This window comes from Martes martes, assembly GCF_963455335.1.
Source record: "Martes martes genome assembly, chromosome: 6".
Classification (NCBI taxonomy): Eukaryota; Metazoa; Chordata; class Mammalia; order Carnivora; family Mustelidae; genus Martes; species Martes martes.
In genome coordinates, this window is record NC_137893.1 from 70,349,934 (window position 1) to 70,363,657 (window position 13,724).

At 39.9% G+C, this 13,724-nt stretch overlaps 1 protein-coding gene across 1 annotated transcript in view; it reads left to right on the forward strand.

Annotated features, from left to right (window-relative positions):
* Positions 1-13,724, forward strand: part of SAMD3 (sterile alpha motif domain containing 3) — a 53,936-nt gene that overhangs the window by 25,416 nt on the left and 14,796 nt on the right. Inside the window, exon 5 of the mRNA XM_080805797.1 lies at positions 1,201-1,368. Within this exon, the coding sequence (XP_080661923.1) occupies positions 1,201-1,368 (168 nt within the window). The remainder of the gene's footprint in view (positions 1-1,200; positions 1,369-13,724) is intronic.

Sequence of the window (13,724 nt, forward strand, 5' to 3'; positions counted from 1 at the left end):
CAGCATCACCTGGGAACCTGTAAGAAAGGCAGATTCTCAGCCTATCTCCGACCTTCCCAACCAGTGGCTCTGAAGCAGCCCCAGCAACCTGTGTTTTAACAGGTCCTCCAGGAATTGTGATTCGGGTTAAAGTCTGAGAACCACTGCTTTAGAGGAAGTACCAAGGATGAAGGTTCCCTCTGAGATACTGCTGTAGTCTCTCCACGGAGAGAGGTTTGAAAAGATCTGGTTCTCGATTGCAGTGAAGCTCCGTTATGGGGTAACCGTGCCTTTCAGGATTGGGCTGACTTCTCCCTCCTGCCTTAGTTTCTGGCCTGTTCTCTTCTGGCCCATCTTAAACTCCGTGTTCCAGCCATGCACAGCTCTTGGCAGCTCACCAAGTGGCACAGGCTATCCCTCTGCTCCATGGCACAGGCTGCTTTATCTGGAACTTCTATCCACGCTTTCCCCCACCTGGCATTTCCCAATGCCGTCTCCATTGACCCCCCCCCCCACACACACCATTTGTTTTGTTTTCTAACCTTAACATCTAAATCTCAGCTTAGGGGTACCTCCTTCAGGAAGGCTTCTGTGGTCTCCCAACACAGTGTAAGATAATGCTGTCTCTTCCCCTGTTATAATACTTTTCTTTCTGAATTTAAATTACTCATCCCTCTTCTAGATGGGGTCTACCTGTGCTCCCTCTCCCTCCCAGGGCAGGATCCAGTAGATGCTCCACAAATATGTAGATGAATGAATGCCAACAGTATTCACCAAAGTGAATTTCAAGGGATGACAGAACCATTGTTTTTAAGAAAATGCATCCATCTATATAAGCATAAGACAGTATCAGTCCTTCTCTAGATCCCAGTGGAAGAGTGGAATGTGTTGCGGAGACAGCAAAGTATGGTAGAAAACATCCAATTTGGGAAATCAGAAAATCCAGATTGAAGAGCCAGTATGTTCACTCAATAACTGGGTGGCATTGGGGAAATATTTTTATTTTTCTGACTCTGTTTCCTTAGTTATGATTTAGGGATTATAGCTTTTATAGAAGTATCGCAAGACCATCGTGAAGGTAAGTGGAAGGATAATTCTATTATTTCTATTACTGTGATGTGAAAATAACTTCAATCCAAGAGTGATGAAGATTATATTGTTTATGTGGGATTATTCCAGTCTCCTTGAAGATTAACTGTCCTGTTCTATTAATTTATGCAGTTTTTATGGAAACGAGCTCTCAAAGATCGCTTTAAGTATGTTCGGAGACCCATAGAAGATGACGAACAAGTGATGAGAAATAAGTGTAAATTTGGACACCGGAGAGGCCAGACGAAGAAATCTCTTACCAATATAAGCTTTGATGAGGTTAAAATTGTCCAGATAAAAGTAAGATTGGATATTTAAATGCTCTTATAACTTGTTGATTGATTGATTGATTAAAGGATAATAAGTATTAGCATCTAAAATCACTAAAACAGAATCAGATAGTCTTTTTGAAAACTGGAGGTAGGGAAGTCTGTTTTGCATGGCTAATAATATGAATGATAATATGTCCAAAAGAGGGCTCCCAAAAACAGTTCGACCGGAGCGTGTGTTATTCATCATCTCTTGCTTGTTCTTTCGCAACCTTTGAAAAACTTGGCAACACCCTTATGTTCTGGGCCTTTGAAAAATTTCGCATCATCTCATCATAACATAGATCTTACGTTCTTGCTGTTCTTGCTGCAGACAGTTTTTGGAAATCATATTGCAGGGTAGCCTCTATCCTCAAGGTTTCAGGGAAGCATGTAGCCCACATGCATGGATACAAACTCCATCCTGCCCTTTCATTGCCCAGAAGTTGTCCCACACCCACCCAGAGGTGGCTGCAAGGACGTTTAGGCCTAAGGGCCAGGCAGCGGCTGGAGATTCCCCCCACAGCAGCGGGTTTGCTGTAAATAATGTGCACGAAGGTCCTAACTACTGAGATCCTATAAATATACTTTAACTTCCTCAGAGACCCCAGATATGGTCCAAGCCAAAAATGTCCCCTGCTAATAAAGTAAATGAACTCCTTAGGAAGGATGTCCAAAGCTACCAAGTGTAAAAGAAGTCAACTCCCATGACCGCCAATTCTGTTTCCACCCCAGTCCAACATGATGAACATGTAATCCTAACTCTTCACCACAAGCACATTTATGTTAGTGAATGTACTTGGTGTGAATATTTCATTTTCTTTTGTAGCTGGTGTAATTATTTGATAGTAAAAAAGCAACCCAGTTGGTCATCTCAATTTTCTTAGTACTATCTATAAGCTCCGGGGGATAGGAAGAGTTTTTAAACATATTTTGAAAATCATTCATCCCCACAACATAAAAAAAATTTAGATGAAGCTGTATATTTTAAATATCTTACTATAATTTTCAGTGAGATTTTTCAAGTCCTAAGCCAGTGAAGAGAATATAATTTTATGCTGGCTCTTTGACCAGAAGACAAAGGAAAGGTAACAATTTAGTGGTGTAACTTGTTAGAAACTTTGACTGCAATATTCCAGTTGCAAACTAAAATCATGACAGGATAGAGTTAGATTAATTTTAATTACCTTTTATATTCTGAAAATAAAAAGTCACTTTGTAAAGGAACGTAATTATGTCATACATGAATTGGTTTTCTCAAGAAATTTGACTTTCCATACACAAAAATGGAGTTCCTTTATATATAAAGTTTTACAAATTCAGTTTTCCTTCCTTTTCTATGATGCATGGTTCACCAAAATTCATTGGAAAGAATGAATGTAAGCTCGGTAGATTAAGAATTGTCCCTAGCACTAGAACTCAAAGGAGTGTTCGTAGGATCAGGGATCACAGGGGCTAAAAAGGGCCTCGTTTTTGTTGACACATCATCACTGAACCAATTTGTACACTTCTCTTCTAGTTCCTTCCCAGCACCACCTCAGTTCTTCATGGAATGACACCCTTCATGGCTCTTCCCTTCTACCCTCCTCCCCAAGACCCCCTGACAAGCCTGAATACTCAGATGAATCCTACTAAGATCCATGCAGGGGCTTTTGCTACAAAAACACATTCCCTGTTTTGTCGAAGATTATTTGACCATAGAGTTGAGGGTCCACATCTGGGCTCTCTACTCTGTTCCACTGGTCCATGTGTCTGTTTTTATGCCAGTACCATGCTGTCTTGGTGATCACAGCTTTGTAGTAAAGCTTGAAATCAGGTAACGTGATGCCGCCAGTTTTATTTTTGTTTTTCAACATTTCCTTAGCAATTCGGGGTCTCTTCTGATTCCATACAAATTTTAGGATTATTTGCTCCAGCTCTTTGAAAAATACTGGTGGAATTTTGATTGGGATGGCATTAAAAGTATAGATTGCTCTGAGCAGTATAGACATTTTAACGATGTTTATTCTTCCGATCCAAGAGCATGGAATGGTCTTCCATCTTTTTGTGTCTTCTTCAATTTCTTTTAGGAGTGTTCTGTAGTTCCTCAAGTACAGATCTTTAACCTCTTTGGTTAGGTTTATTCCGAGGTATCTTATGGTTCTTGGTGCTATACTAAATGGAATCGATTCTCTAATTTGCCTTTCTGTATTTTCATTATTAGTGTATAAGAAAGCCACTGATTTCTGGACATTGACTTTGTATCCTGCCACATTACTAAATTGCTGTATGAGTTCTAGTAGTTTGGGGGTGGAGTCTTTCGGGTTTTCCATATAAAGAATCATGTCATCTGCGAAGAGAGAGAGTTTGACTTCTTCCTTGCCAATTTGGATACCTTTTATTTCTCTTTGTTGTCTGATTGCTGTTGCTAGGACTTCTAATACAATGTTGAACAAGAGTGGTGAGAGTGGGCATCCTTGTCGTGTTCCTGATCTCAACGGGAAGGCTGCAAGCTTTTTCCCATTGAGGATGATATTTGCTGTGGGTCTTTCATAGATAGATTTGATGAGGTTCAGGAATGTTCCCTCTATCCCTATACTTTGAAGCGTTTTAATCAGGAACGGATGCTGGATTTTGTCAAAAGCTTTTTCTGCATCAATTGAGAGATCATGTGGTTCTTCTCTCTTCTCTTATTGATTTGTTCTATCACATTGATTGATTTGTGAATGTTGAACCATCCTTGTAACCCAGGGATGAATCCCACCTGGTCATGGTGGATAATCTTTTTAATGTGCTGTTGGATCCTGTTTGCTAGGATCTTGTTGAGAATCTTGGCATCCATATTCATCAGTGATATTGGTCTGAAATTCTCCTTTTTGGTATGAAAAAATGTTCATCATCACTAGCCATCAGGGAGATTCAAATCAAAACCACATTGAGATACCACCTTACACCAGTTAGAATGGCCAAAATTAGCAAGACAGGAAACAACGTGTGTTGGAGAGGATGTGGAGAAAGGGGAACCCTCTTACACTGTTGGTGGGAATGCAAACTGGTGCAGCCACTTTGGAGAACAGTATGGAGATTCCTCAGGAAATTAAAAATAGAGCTTCCCTATGACCCTGCAATTGCACTACTGGGTATTTACCCCAAAGATACAGATGTAGTGAAAAGAAGGGCCATCTGTACCCCAATGTTTATAGCAGCAATGGCCACGGTCGCCAAACTGTGGAAAGAACCAAGATGCCCTTCAACGGATGAATGGATAAGGAAGATGTGGTCCATATACACTATGGAGTATTATGCCTCCATCAGAAAGGACGAATACCCAACGTTTGTAGCAACATGGACAGGACTGGAAGAGATTATGCTGAGTGAAATAAGTCAAACAGAGAGAGTCAAGTATCATATGGTTTCACTTATTTGTGGAGCATAACAAATAATATAGAGGACAAGGGGAGATGGAGAGGAGAAGGGAGTTGAGGGAAATTGGAAGGGGAGGTGAACCATGAGAGACTACGGACTCTGAAAAACAACCTGAGGGTTTTGAAGGGGCGGGGGGTGGGAGGTTGGGGGAACCAGGTGGTGGGTATTAGGGAGGGCACAGATTGCATGGAGCACTGGGTGTGGTGAAAAAACAATGAATACTGTTATGCTGAAAAGAAATTTAAAACAAAACAAAACAAAACACATTCCCCTTCTCCCCCCACCCCCCAAAACACAGAGAACTGAATGTACCAGAGTCTGAGATGAGTTAAGTTGCCATAGAATTTAGTTTTGACCTTACCAGCTGGGGCAACAAGAGATGATAGACTGTCCATTGTTCACACCTGAAGAGACAGTGTTTTTTCTGACAAACACCTCTAATCAGTGAAGATTTACTCTTCTCCTCCTTACAAATGGAGCCACAGACTGCTGGTTCTGTCAGAGACCGTAACATCGCTGTATGTGACCTCGTGTTCTCCAGAGCCAAACGCTTTAGAGTTGGGGAAAAGTTTATCCTAGAATCTTACAGAAACAATGCGTTTCTGTACTTTGTACCCTGCATGCGTTTCTGTACTTTGTACCCTGCATGGCAACAAGGCAAATGGTAAAACCCTAAGAAGAATAGAAAGACAAATCCATTGACTAGACTACTTACGGAATTTGACACTTCACATGAATTGCCTAAATGACTTCCCATCTCTGTTTTGAACTTTTGATAGCTCCTTTTCAGTATCTTGAAGATTTCTCAAAATTAAAGACATTTTGGATTAAGATACTTCGGCAACGTTCACGTCTTTTAAACTTTCTTGACCGGGCACAGTATTTCCATCATATAGAAAACCGTTATTTCATGTGCAGCAGGGATGGAAAATGCTGATGGAGGCTAGAAGTCAGGAGTCAGGCTATGCCCTCAAAGGCAGGGAAGTGGATTTGGATGAACTAGAGGAAGATTTTAGAAAGGAGTAAGAGAGGGGTAGAGATCTTCTTTTGTTTTGTTTCATTGCTGTTGTTTCTCTTTCGATGGTTGGGAACAATTTACTGAAGAACTGAAGGTAGATGTCTCCGTGGAGGAAGGAGTTTTTCTTAGCTCTGTCACATGGGCTTCTGCAGATAATGGAGACAGCAGCAGAATTTGTGTGGGTCTGAGGCTAGGACAGGGACATTTTTTCACTAACTTTCCTCCTATCCCAAGCTCCGGGCCAGTTCAGAACTGCTGAACCTACACTATGAAACCCAAAGCATCTGCAACATCAAAGCATCCACCTGTGAGTTTTAAATCCACCTGGGTTCCTCATATTCTGTTGCTAAAAAGACTCACCAACATGTTATGTGGATGGCTATGCTGGTCAGAAGTCCAGACTTTGTTTCCAGGCCAAGTCTCCAAAATACTGGGCATTTCACAGTGTTCAAAAATCGTTTTCCAGGGATGCCTGGGTGGCTCAGTTGGTTAAGCGACTGCCTTCAGCTCAGGTCATGATCCTGGAGTCCCGGGATTGAGTCCCGCATTGGGATCCCTGCTTGGCGGAGAGCCTGCTTCTCCCTCTCTCTCTGCCGGCTGCTCTACCTACTTGTGCTCTCTCTCCGTGTCACTGTCAAATAAAAATAAATTAGAAAAAAATCTTTTTCCAGGCACCTGGGTGGCTCAGTGGGTTAAAGCCTTGGCCTCTGGCTCAGGTCATGATCCCAGGCTCCTGGGATCGAGTCCCGCGTCAGGCTCTCTGCTTAGCGGGGAGCCTGCTTCCTCCTCTCTCTCTCTCTGCCTGCCTCTCTGCCTACTAGTGATCTCTGTCTGTCAAATAAATAAAATCTTAAAAAAAAAAATCTTTTTCCAACCTCATGACCTCATGTTACTGCTGTGTCTCGCAGCCCAACGCGGCAGCTGGGCTCCATAGCTCATATGTGTCTGACTTTTAGTTCTAGGTCTAAGCAGTTTGCAGCCCTGTGAATTGATAAATCTATTTCTTTTGTTTAATTCCCTTTGACAATACTTTGTCTTATGTTTAGAAACAGAGGTATAATTAGATTCTCAAAACAGTAGACTTAACTGAGTAATGTCCGAAGTTGCTGACATTATCCTGTTCAAGGGAAGATACTAGTTTTAAGAGCTTACAGGAATTATATAGAACTGCATAGCCATGTGATGGAATTTTACTTTGCAGTATTTTGCTGTGAAAAATCTCAGGTGCTAATTAAGTTAAATGAGTCCCACTTCTTAATTCATGGCCTATCGTGGTCGCTGTCCCATGTGAGGCCTGTTGCTATTCTCTTCTGTCTTTCTGTTCTCATCCCTATCTGCTCGTCCTTCACCTCTGTGTACTATCATTTTGGGATACACACACACACACACACACACACACACGACTTACTACAAATGGCATTTTATACTTCATTCCTGTTTCACTTTTCTCATTAACACTCCTTATGACTCATTCATATTAGTGTACTTCTAGTCCATGACTGCAATGAATTATAAAGTACTCCCGGCCCCAAGCCCTGTTCCTCCTGACTAGGAACTACAGCATAGAGAACACCATCATCCATGTCTGCTTCTGGACCTACCTATGTGTTACTGCTTTCGGTTGTCTACCCAGAAATGGACCTCATGGGGTGGAGGGTGTGCATTTTCTTAAATTTGACTGATTAGTCTCCAGGTGACTTTGTTTGTCTCATTCCCACAGTCAAGCATCTTCCTGTATTCCTGCCAACCCCTGGCATTACCAGTCTTCTACATTTTGCCAAGTCTATTAGGTAGCAAGTGTAATGTCATTCTTGTCATGATTTACATTTCCCTGGGTAACTAATGAGTCTGAGAATCTCTTCACATGTTCGTTAGCCTTTTGAGTTTCCTCTTTTAGAAAGCTCCCTCTTTAGATCCGTTGCCCATTTTTTAATGAGTTGGCTTTTTTTTTTTTTTTTTTGCTAATTTGAAGGAAGCAGTCCTTCCCGTGCCCTAAGTCACAAAGACATTCTTCTACTCTTCGTTCTATTAAATATATTGTTTTCACTTTCATGTTTAGCTCTTTAAGTCATGTGGAGCCATCATTTCTGCTATTAAATAGGGATCTCCTCAGAATGAGCCACTTTCTTAACATCAGTTACTAAAAATCCATCCTTCTCTCATTGATTTATGGTGACACTTATTGTATGTTAAGTTCCCAAATAGACGTGGGTGTGCTCTGGGCACTGTCTCTTTGTCCCACTAGTCTCTCATTCTGTTTTTATGCCATTGCCACATTACATGATGACTTAGTGTTTATTGCTTAGAATCGTGTCAGTGTTTAGTGTACAGACATTTTTTGTTGCCTGTGGAAGACGGGCATGGTCAGGAAAGTTCCTCAGTAAAGCAGTTTCTGGGGAGACTCATCCTCAGTTTTCAGAATAAGGGGAAGGACAGGAGATCCTTCTCTCAGGGATCATCCCCTGGGACTCACAGAACTGGAGCTTAGGCTAGGGATGCCACATTCAAGTGGGAGGGTTGGACCAAAAGAAGGTTCTGGGGATCTGTCAGCACCAGAAGCATCAGGATAAGCTGTGTCTTACTCATGTGGAAAATCTTCTGTGACATGATGGGGATACCCTGCTGGAGGAATCCTGCCCCTGTCTTCCTGGGGAGGAGGTGGTGGTGGCATCTGGTCTGCATGAGGCCCTGGGCCTGGATCCATACAAGGTCACAGCCTGATGCTCATCCTTCCTTGGAAGTCTCTTCACCAGAGGATCCTTAGGTGGTTTTCTTGAGCCTCTGCCAGATGCCCCATTTGAAACATTAGGATGTAAATATACTTTTGAAATGCTTAAATTCTTCTTTATCATTTTTTTGACTATTGCATGCATTTTTAAAATTTATTTATTTATTTTATTAACATATAATGTATTATTTGCTTCAGGGGTACAGGTCTGTAAATCATCAGTCTTACACAATTCACAACACTCACCACAGCACATACCCTCCCTAGTTTTCATAACCCAGCCATCCCATTCATTCCCCCACCCTCCTTCCCTCCAGCAACCTTCAGTTTGTTTCCTGAGATTAAGAGTCTCTTATGGTTTGGCTCCCTCTCCTGTCCCCTCTTGTTTCCTTTTTCCCTCCCTTCCCCCACAACCCCTCCCCACCCGCCTCTCAAATTCCTCATGCGAGTGAGATCATGTGATAATCGTCTTTCTCTGACTGATTTTGCTTAGCATAGTACCCTCTAGTTCCATCCACATTGTTGCAAATGGCAAGATTTCATGTTTTTGATGGCTGCATAGTATTCCATTGTATATATCTACCACATCTTCTTTATGTATTCATCTGTTGATGAACATCTAGGCTCTTTACATAGTTTGGCTATTGTGGACATTGCTGCTGTAAACATTGGGATGCACGGGCCCCTTTGTATCACTATATTTGTATCTTTAGGGTAAATACACAGTAGTGTGATTGCTGGGTTGTAGGGTAGCTCTATTTTCAACTTTTTGAGGAACCTCCATGCTGTTTTCCAGAGTGGCTGCACCAGCTTGTGTTCCCACCAACAGTGTAGAGGGTCCCCCTTTCTTGGCATCCTCACCAACACCTGTCAGTTCCTGACTTGTTAATTTTAGCCATTCTGACTGGTGTGAGGTGGTATCTCACTGTGGTTTTGATTTGTATTTCCCTGATGTTGAGTGATGTGGAGCACTTTTTCATGTGTCTGTTGGCCATTTGTACATCTTTGGAGAAATGTCTGTTCATGTCTTCTGCCCATTTCTCGATTGGATTATTTGTTCCTTGGGTGTTGAGTTTGGTAAGTTCCTTACAGATTTTGGATACTACCCTTATCTGATACGTCATTTGCAAGTATCTCTCCTGTTCTGTCAGTTGTCTTTTGGTTTTGTTGACTGTTTCCTTTGACATGCAAAAGCACATGCAAAAGCTTTTTATCTTGATTGTATGCATTTTCTTTTCTTAAGTTACTGAGGTTTCTTTCAGCCGCAGAACCCTCAACCTATTATCATTAACTTTTTGCTCATGGGATATAAGCTACTTTGATAAGAAGCTTTCTTTCAAAATTTTCTGAAAAAAATTTGGCTTGACTTTTTCAGGTCTCCAGTTCTTTACAGTTATGACTGATCTTTTCGTTTACTTTGAAAAGATTCTCCTCTGTCTTTATGAGGTAGATTAACTCTAAATTGGATATTTGGTGAAAATTTATTCTGTTTTCTTGAAGCAGTACAGAAAGGACTCTGAAGTTTCTACAGGAGCTTTGGCTTCTTTCTAATTTGTTTTTTCTAATTGCAATGAGGTTCTCTCCGTCGAGAGACTTTTAATGTGATCTTTAAGTGCATAGATGGTTTTATCACTTAATTTGACTTACGTTTAGTTTCTTTTTAAGAGTTTTCAACAAATGACTTAATTCCTTTTTTTAATAAATGACTTAATCTATAAATCAGTTTCTTCAAAACTGCCTTTAATACCATCTTCTCAGAGGTCTTCTTTTAATGATGTATTTGTTATATCCAGTTCGGTGTCCCTACAATCCATTTTGTCTTCTCCAGAAATAGCAGTTGTTCTAGTCTTCTAGTTCCTTATTTATCATCGGCTTAGAGGTTCTGTTCATTATTGAAAGTGGGGTATTCAAGTCTCCAACTACTATTATTATTGAACTGTCTCTTTCTCCTTTTAATTCTGTTCTTGCCACATGAGTTTTGGGACTCTGTTGTTAGGTGTATATAAGTTGATATTATTATATCTTTTTGAGGGATTGGTTCTCTTTCATTATAAAATATTTTCCTTTGTCTCTAGGATAATGTTTTGTCTTAAAGTTTATTTAGTCTGATATTAGTATAGCCATTCTATCTCTCTTTTGGTTTCTGTTTGCATGCTATATCTTTGCCCATCTTTTTTTACCTTTAAACAATTTGGGGCTGAATCTAAAGTGTGTCTCCAGTAGACAGCATATATTTGGATCATTTGTATAATCTATTCTGCCAATTATTAAATATAATTACTTATAAGTTAGAATTTATGTCTCCTATCTTATTTGTTTTTTATTTACTTTTGTTAGTTTATTCTTTAATTACCGCCTTCTTTTGTGTGTGTGTTTTTTTATTTTCTAGTATACTAATTCAATTTCCCTTATTGTTTCTTTTAGCATATATACATTCTTAGTTACTCCCTTAGTGGTTGCCCTGAGAATTAGAACTAACATCTTAATTTTTAAAGATCTAGCTTGGATTAATATCAATTTAATTACAATAGAATACAAAACCTTTGTCCCTATATAACTCTATCCCTTTCCCCTTTTGTGCTGTTATTGTCACATAAATCACATTTTATATACTGTATGACCATCAACACAGATTTATAATTATTGCTCCATGCAGCTGTCTTTAAAATATGATGGAAAAAAAGTTACAAACAGAAAATACATTTATGCTGTCTTTTATATATACCTATGTAGTGACCTATACCAGGGCTCTATTTTTTTCATGTGGATTTGAGTCACAGTCAGATGTCCTTCTATCTATTAGCTAGTGACCAAGTATCTCAGTTTTTATTTATTTGGGAATGTCTTAAATTGCTCTTTCATATTTGAAAAGTGTTTTGCTGAATATAGAATTCATTTTGTTCATTGTTCTCTGGCTTGAGAATTGGGTGTTCTGATATCTCAGTTAAATGGTTTTGGCTGCAGTGGATAGACAACCTTGTCTAAAACTGGTCTAAATTATAAGGAGAACTTTGCTTTCATATTACAAGAAACTTAGGGGTAGAGGACTGAGAACATTATAGCTCCTCACCAATTTAACCATCTTGTTTCCTTATGACAATCAGTAGGATTGTTACTTCTCCACTATCTTGAAGTTAGATGTGGCCTTGAGACTGACTTTACCCAAGAAATGTGAGCAGAAGTGCCATGTACGTTGGTGATCCAGTGTGCAATGCCCCATCTTCCCCCATTTTTTATCAGTGATGCCTAACAACATTGCAGGTGGTGGAGTCAGGTCCCTGGGTGAGGAGGATGAGGACTTGGGCCCCAAGATGGGCACGTCACATGAGCTACAAATAAACTTTCATTGCTCTAAGGTTTGGGGGTTGTCAGGTACAGCAGCATAATTTTGCCTATTCTGAGTGATACCAGGGGATCCCAGTATAGTATTTCATATATTTCAGGCTTTGGATCCACATCTCAGTTATTCTCTTTGTGTTGGCTCCATGAAGCTACAGAGGCATTTTTGAGGGTCTCGCTGATCCTGCCATCCTTAGCCCAGGGATTTCACAGTCTGTGTCTTTGTTCTCTATCTGGATTGGGGAGCTCTAGGAAAAGTATTACCATATATGATAATCAAAATGCTTACAACAGAGAGAAACTTTATTTTGCTTTATGTAAAAAATACCTAGTTTTCATTTTTTCAGCTAATCCATTTGGAGATCCTTTCTAGTTCTCAGGATGGAGCAGATCATGTCCATTGTAACCTTAGTTAAGGACATTTCTCAGAGTCTGAAACATGGCAGAAACAAAACTAATACCTTGTCCCACCTGATGTGAACTATCCTATCAGACATGTGGTGACAGTTTCTTTCCAGAGATTAACTTGTGTTTTTAAAAAAAACAACAATAAAAACCTCTACCTAATGTCCAGGACAGTGATGAAGGCATTCAATAAACCTTAAAGGTTGTTCTTATATTCCCAAATCCTCCAAACATTTGCTAAGTAAATAGATAAATCTGCCAGGTGCTAAATTACTAAGCTGACTTAGTAATTGATTCATTTCTATCTTACAACATTTTCTTTTCCTTAGTAGTATGATTCATTTCTTAAAACATTTTCTTTTCCTCCTTATTGGGTATCCTGTACCTCCTAACTTTGAAAGTCATGCAGTAGTCTTGCGTGTTAGCTTTCCTTTGCTTAGAAGGGAAATGGAATCAAAAGTTATGCAAAAACTGCTGAAAGGGCCAAATGCTTAAGAATATCTTGTAGGTTTCTTTGGATTTCTTTTATGGCATTTACTGTTTGCTTCTTACTGCACCTGACACATAATGATTTATTGAATAAATACTAGTCATTTTTATAGGCTTTTGAACAGCTGTTTCTCTCATGGTGCAGAACTGAGCAGAACAGCAAAAGTTGAAGAAAAATGTTGAGTTAATTGCATTCGGGATATAATGCAATGACTGCCATCAGCAGGGGGCACATGCGCTGATGCTGTGAAGTTTTACAAGTCAGCTGTGCTCTTAGAACCCTGGGCCAAGTGGCTGCCATTTCCCTGATGACTGACTGAGGCACACACCTGAATGCTAAGCAAAGAGACAAGTTACATAGAGGAACATCATTTCCACAGTCCTTGTGATGACCACAGAATTGAAAACAGGGACGATTGGAATGTGATACGTAGAAAACCCTAGCCCCTAACATAGCACTGTCCGGCAGAAATAGAAGACAGACCACATATGTAATTTGAAATTCTCCTATAGCCACGTTAAAAAAAAATAAAGAAAAGTAAAAAGAAGCAGGTGAAATTATTATATTAGTATGTTTTATGTAACCCAGTATATCCACAAAATCATCACTTTGACATGCAGTCATTATGAAAAATTGTTAATGAGGTGTTTTATTTTTATTTTTTGGCATACTAAGTCTTTGAAAGTCTGTATTTTCAAAGCCTACACCTCAGTTGGACTAGCCACAGTTCAAGTGTTCAGTTGCCTCCTGTGGCCACCAGACTAGGTGACTCCAAGAAACACACCCGTCTAGGAATTAGAAGGTGAGATGACACTCTCTTGGAAATACTGTAGTTGGCTGGGAGCATGACCAGTTATCTGCTGATGACGTTCAGAGCTCCAGACCCTGAATCTTAGGTTCAGGACCTTTCCATCTGGCCTTTAAAGTAGATTTTTAAGGATATACATGTAAGAATTATTCAAT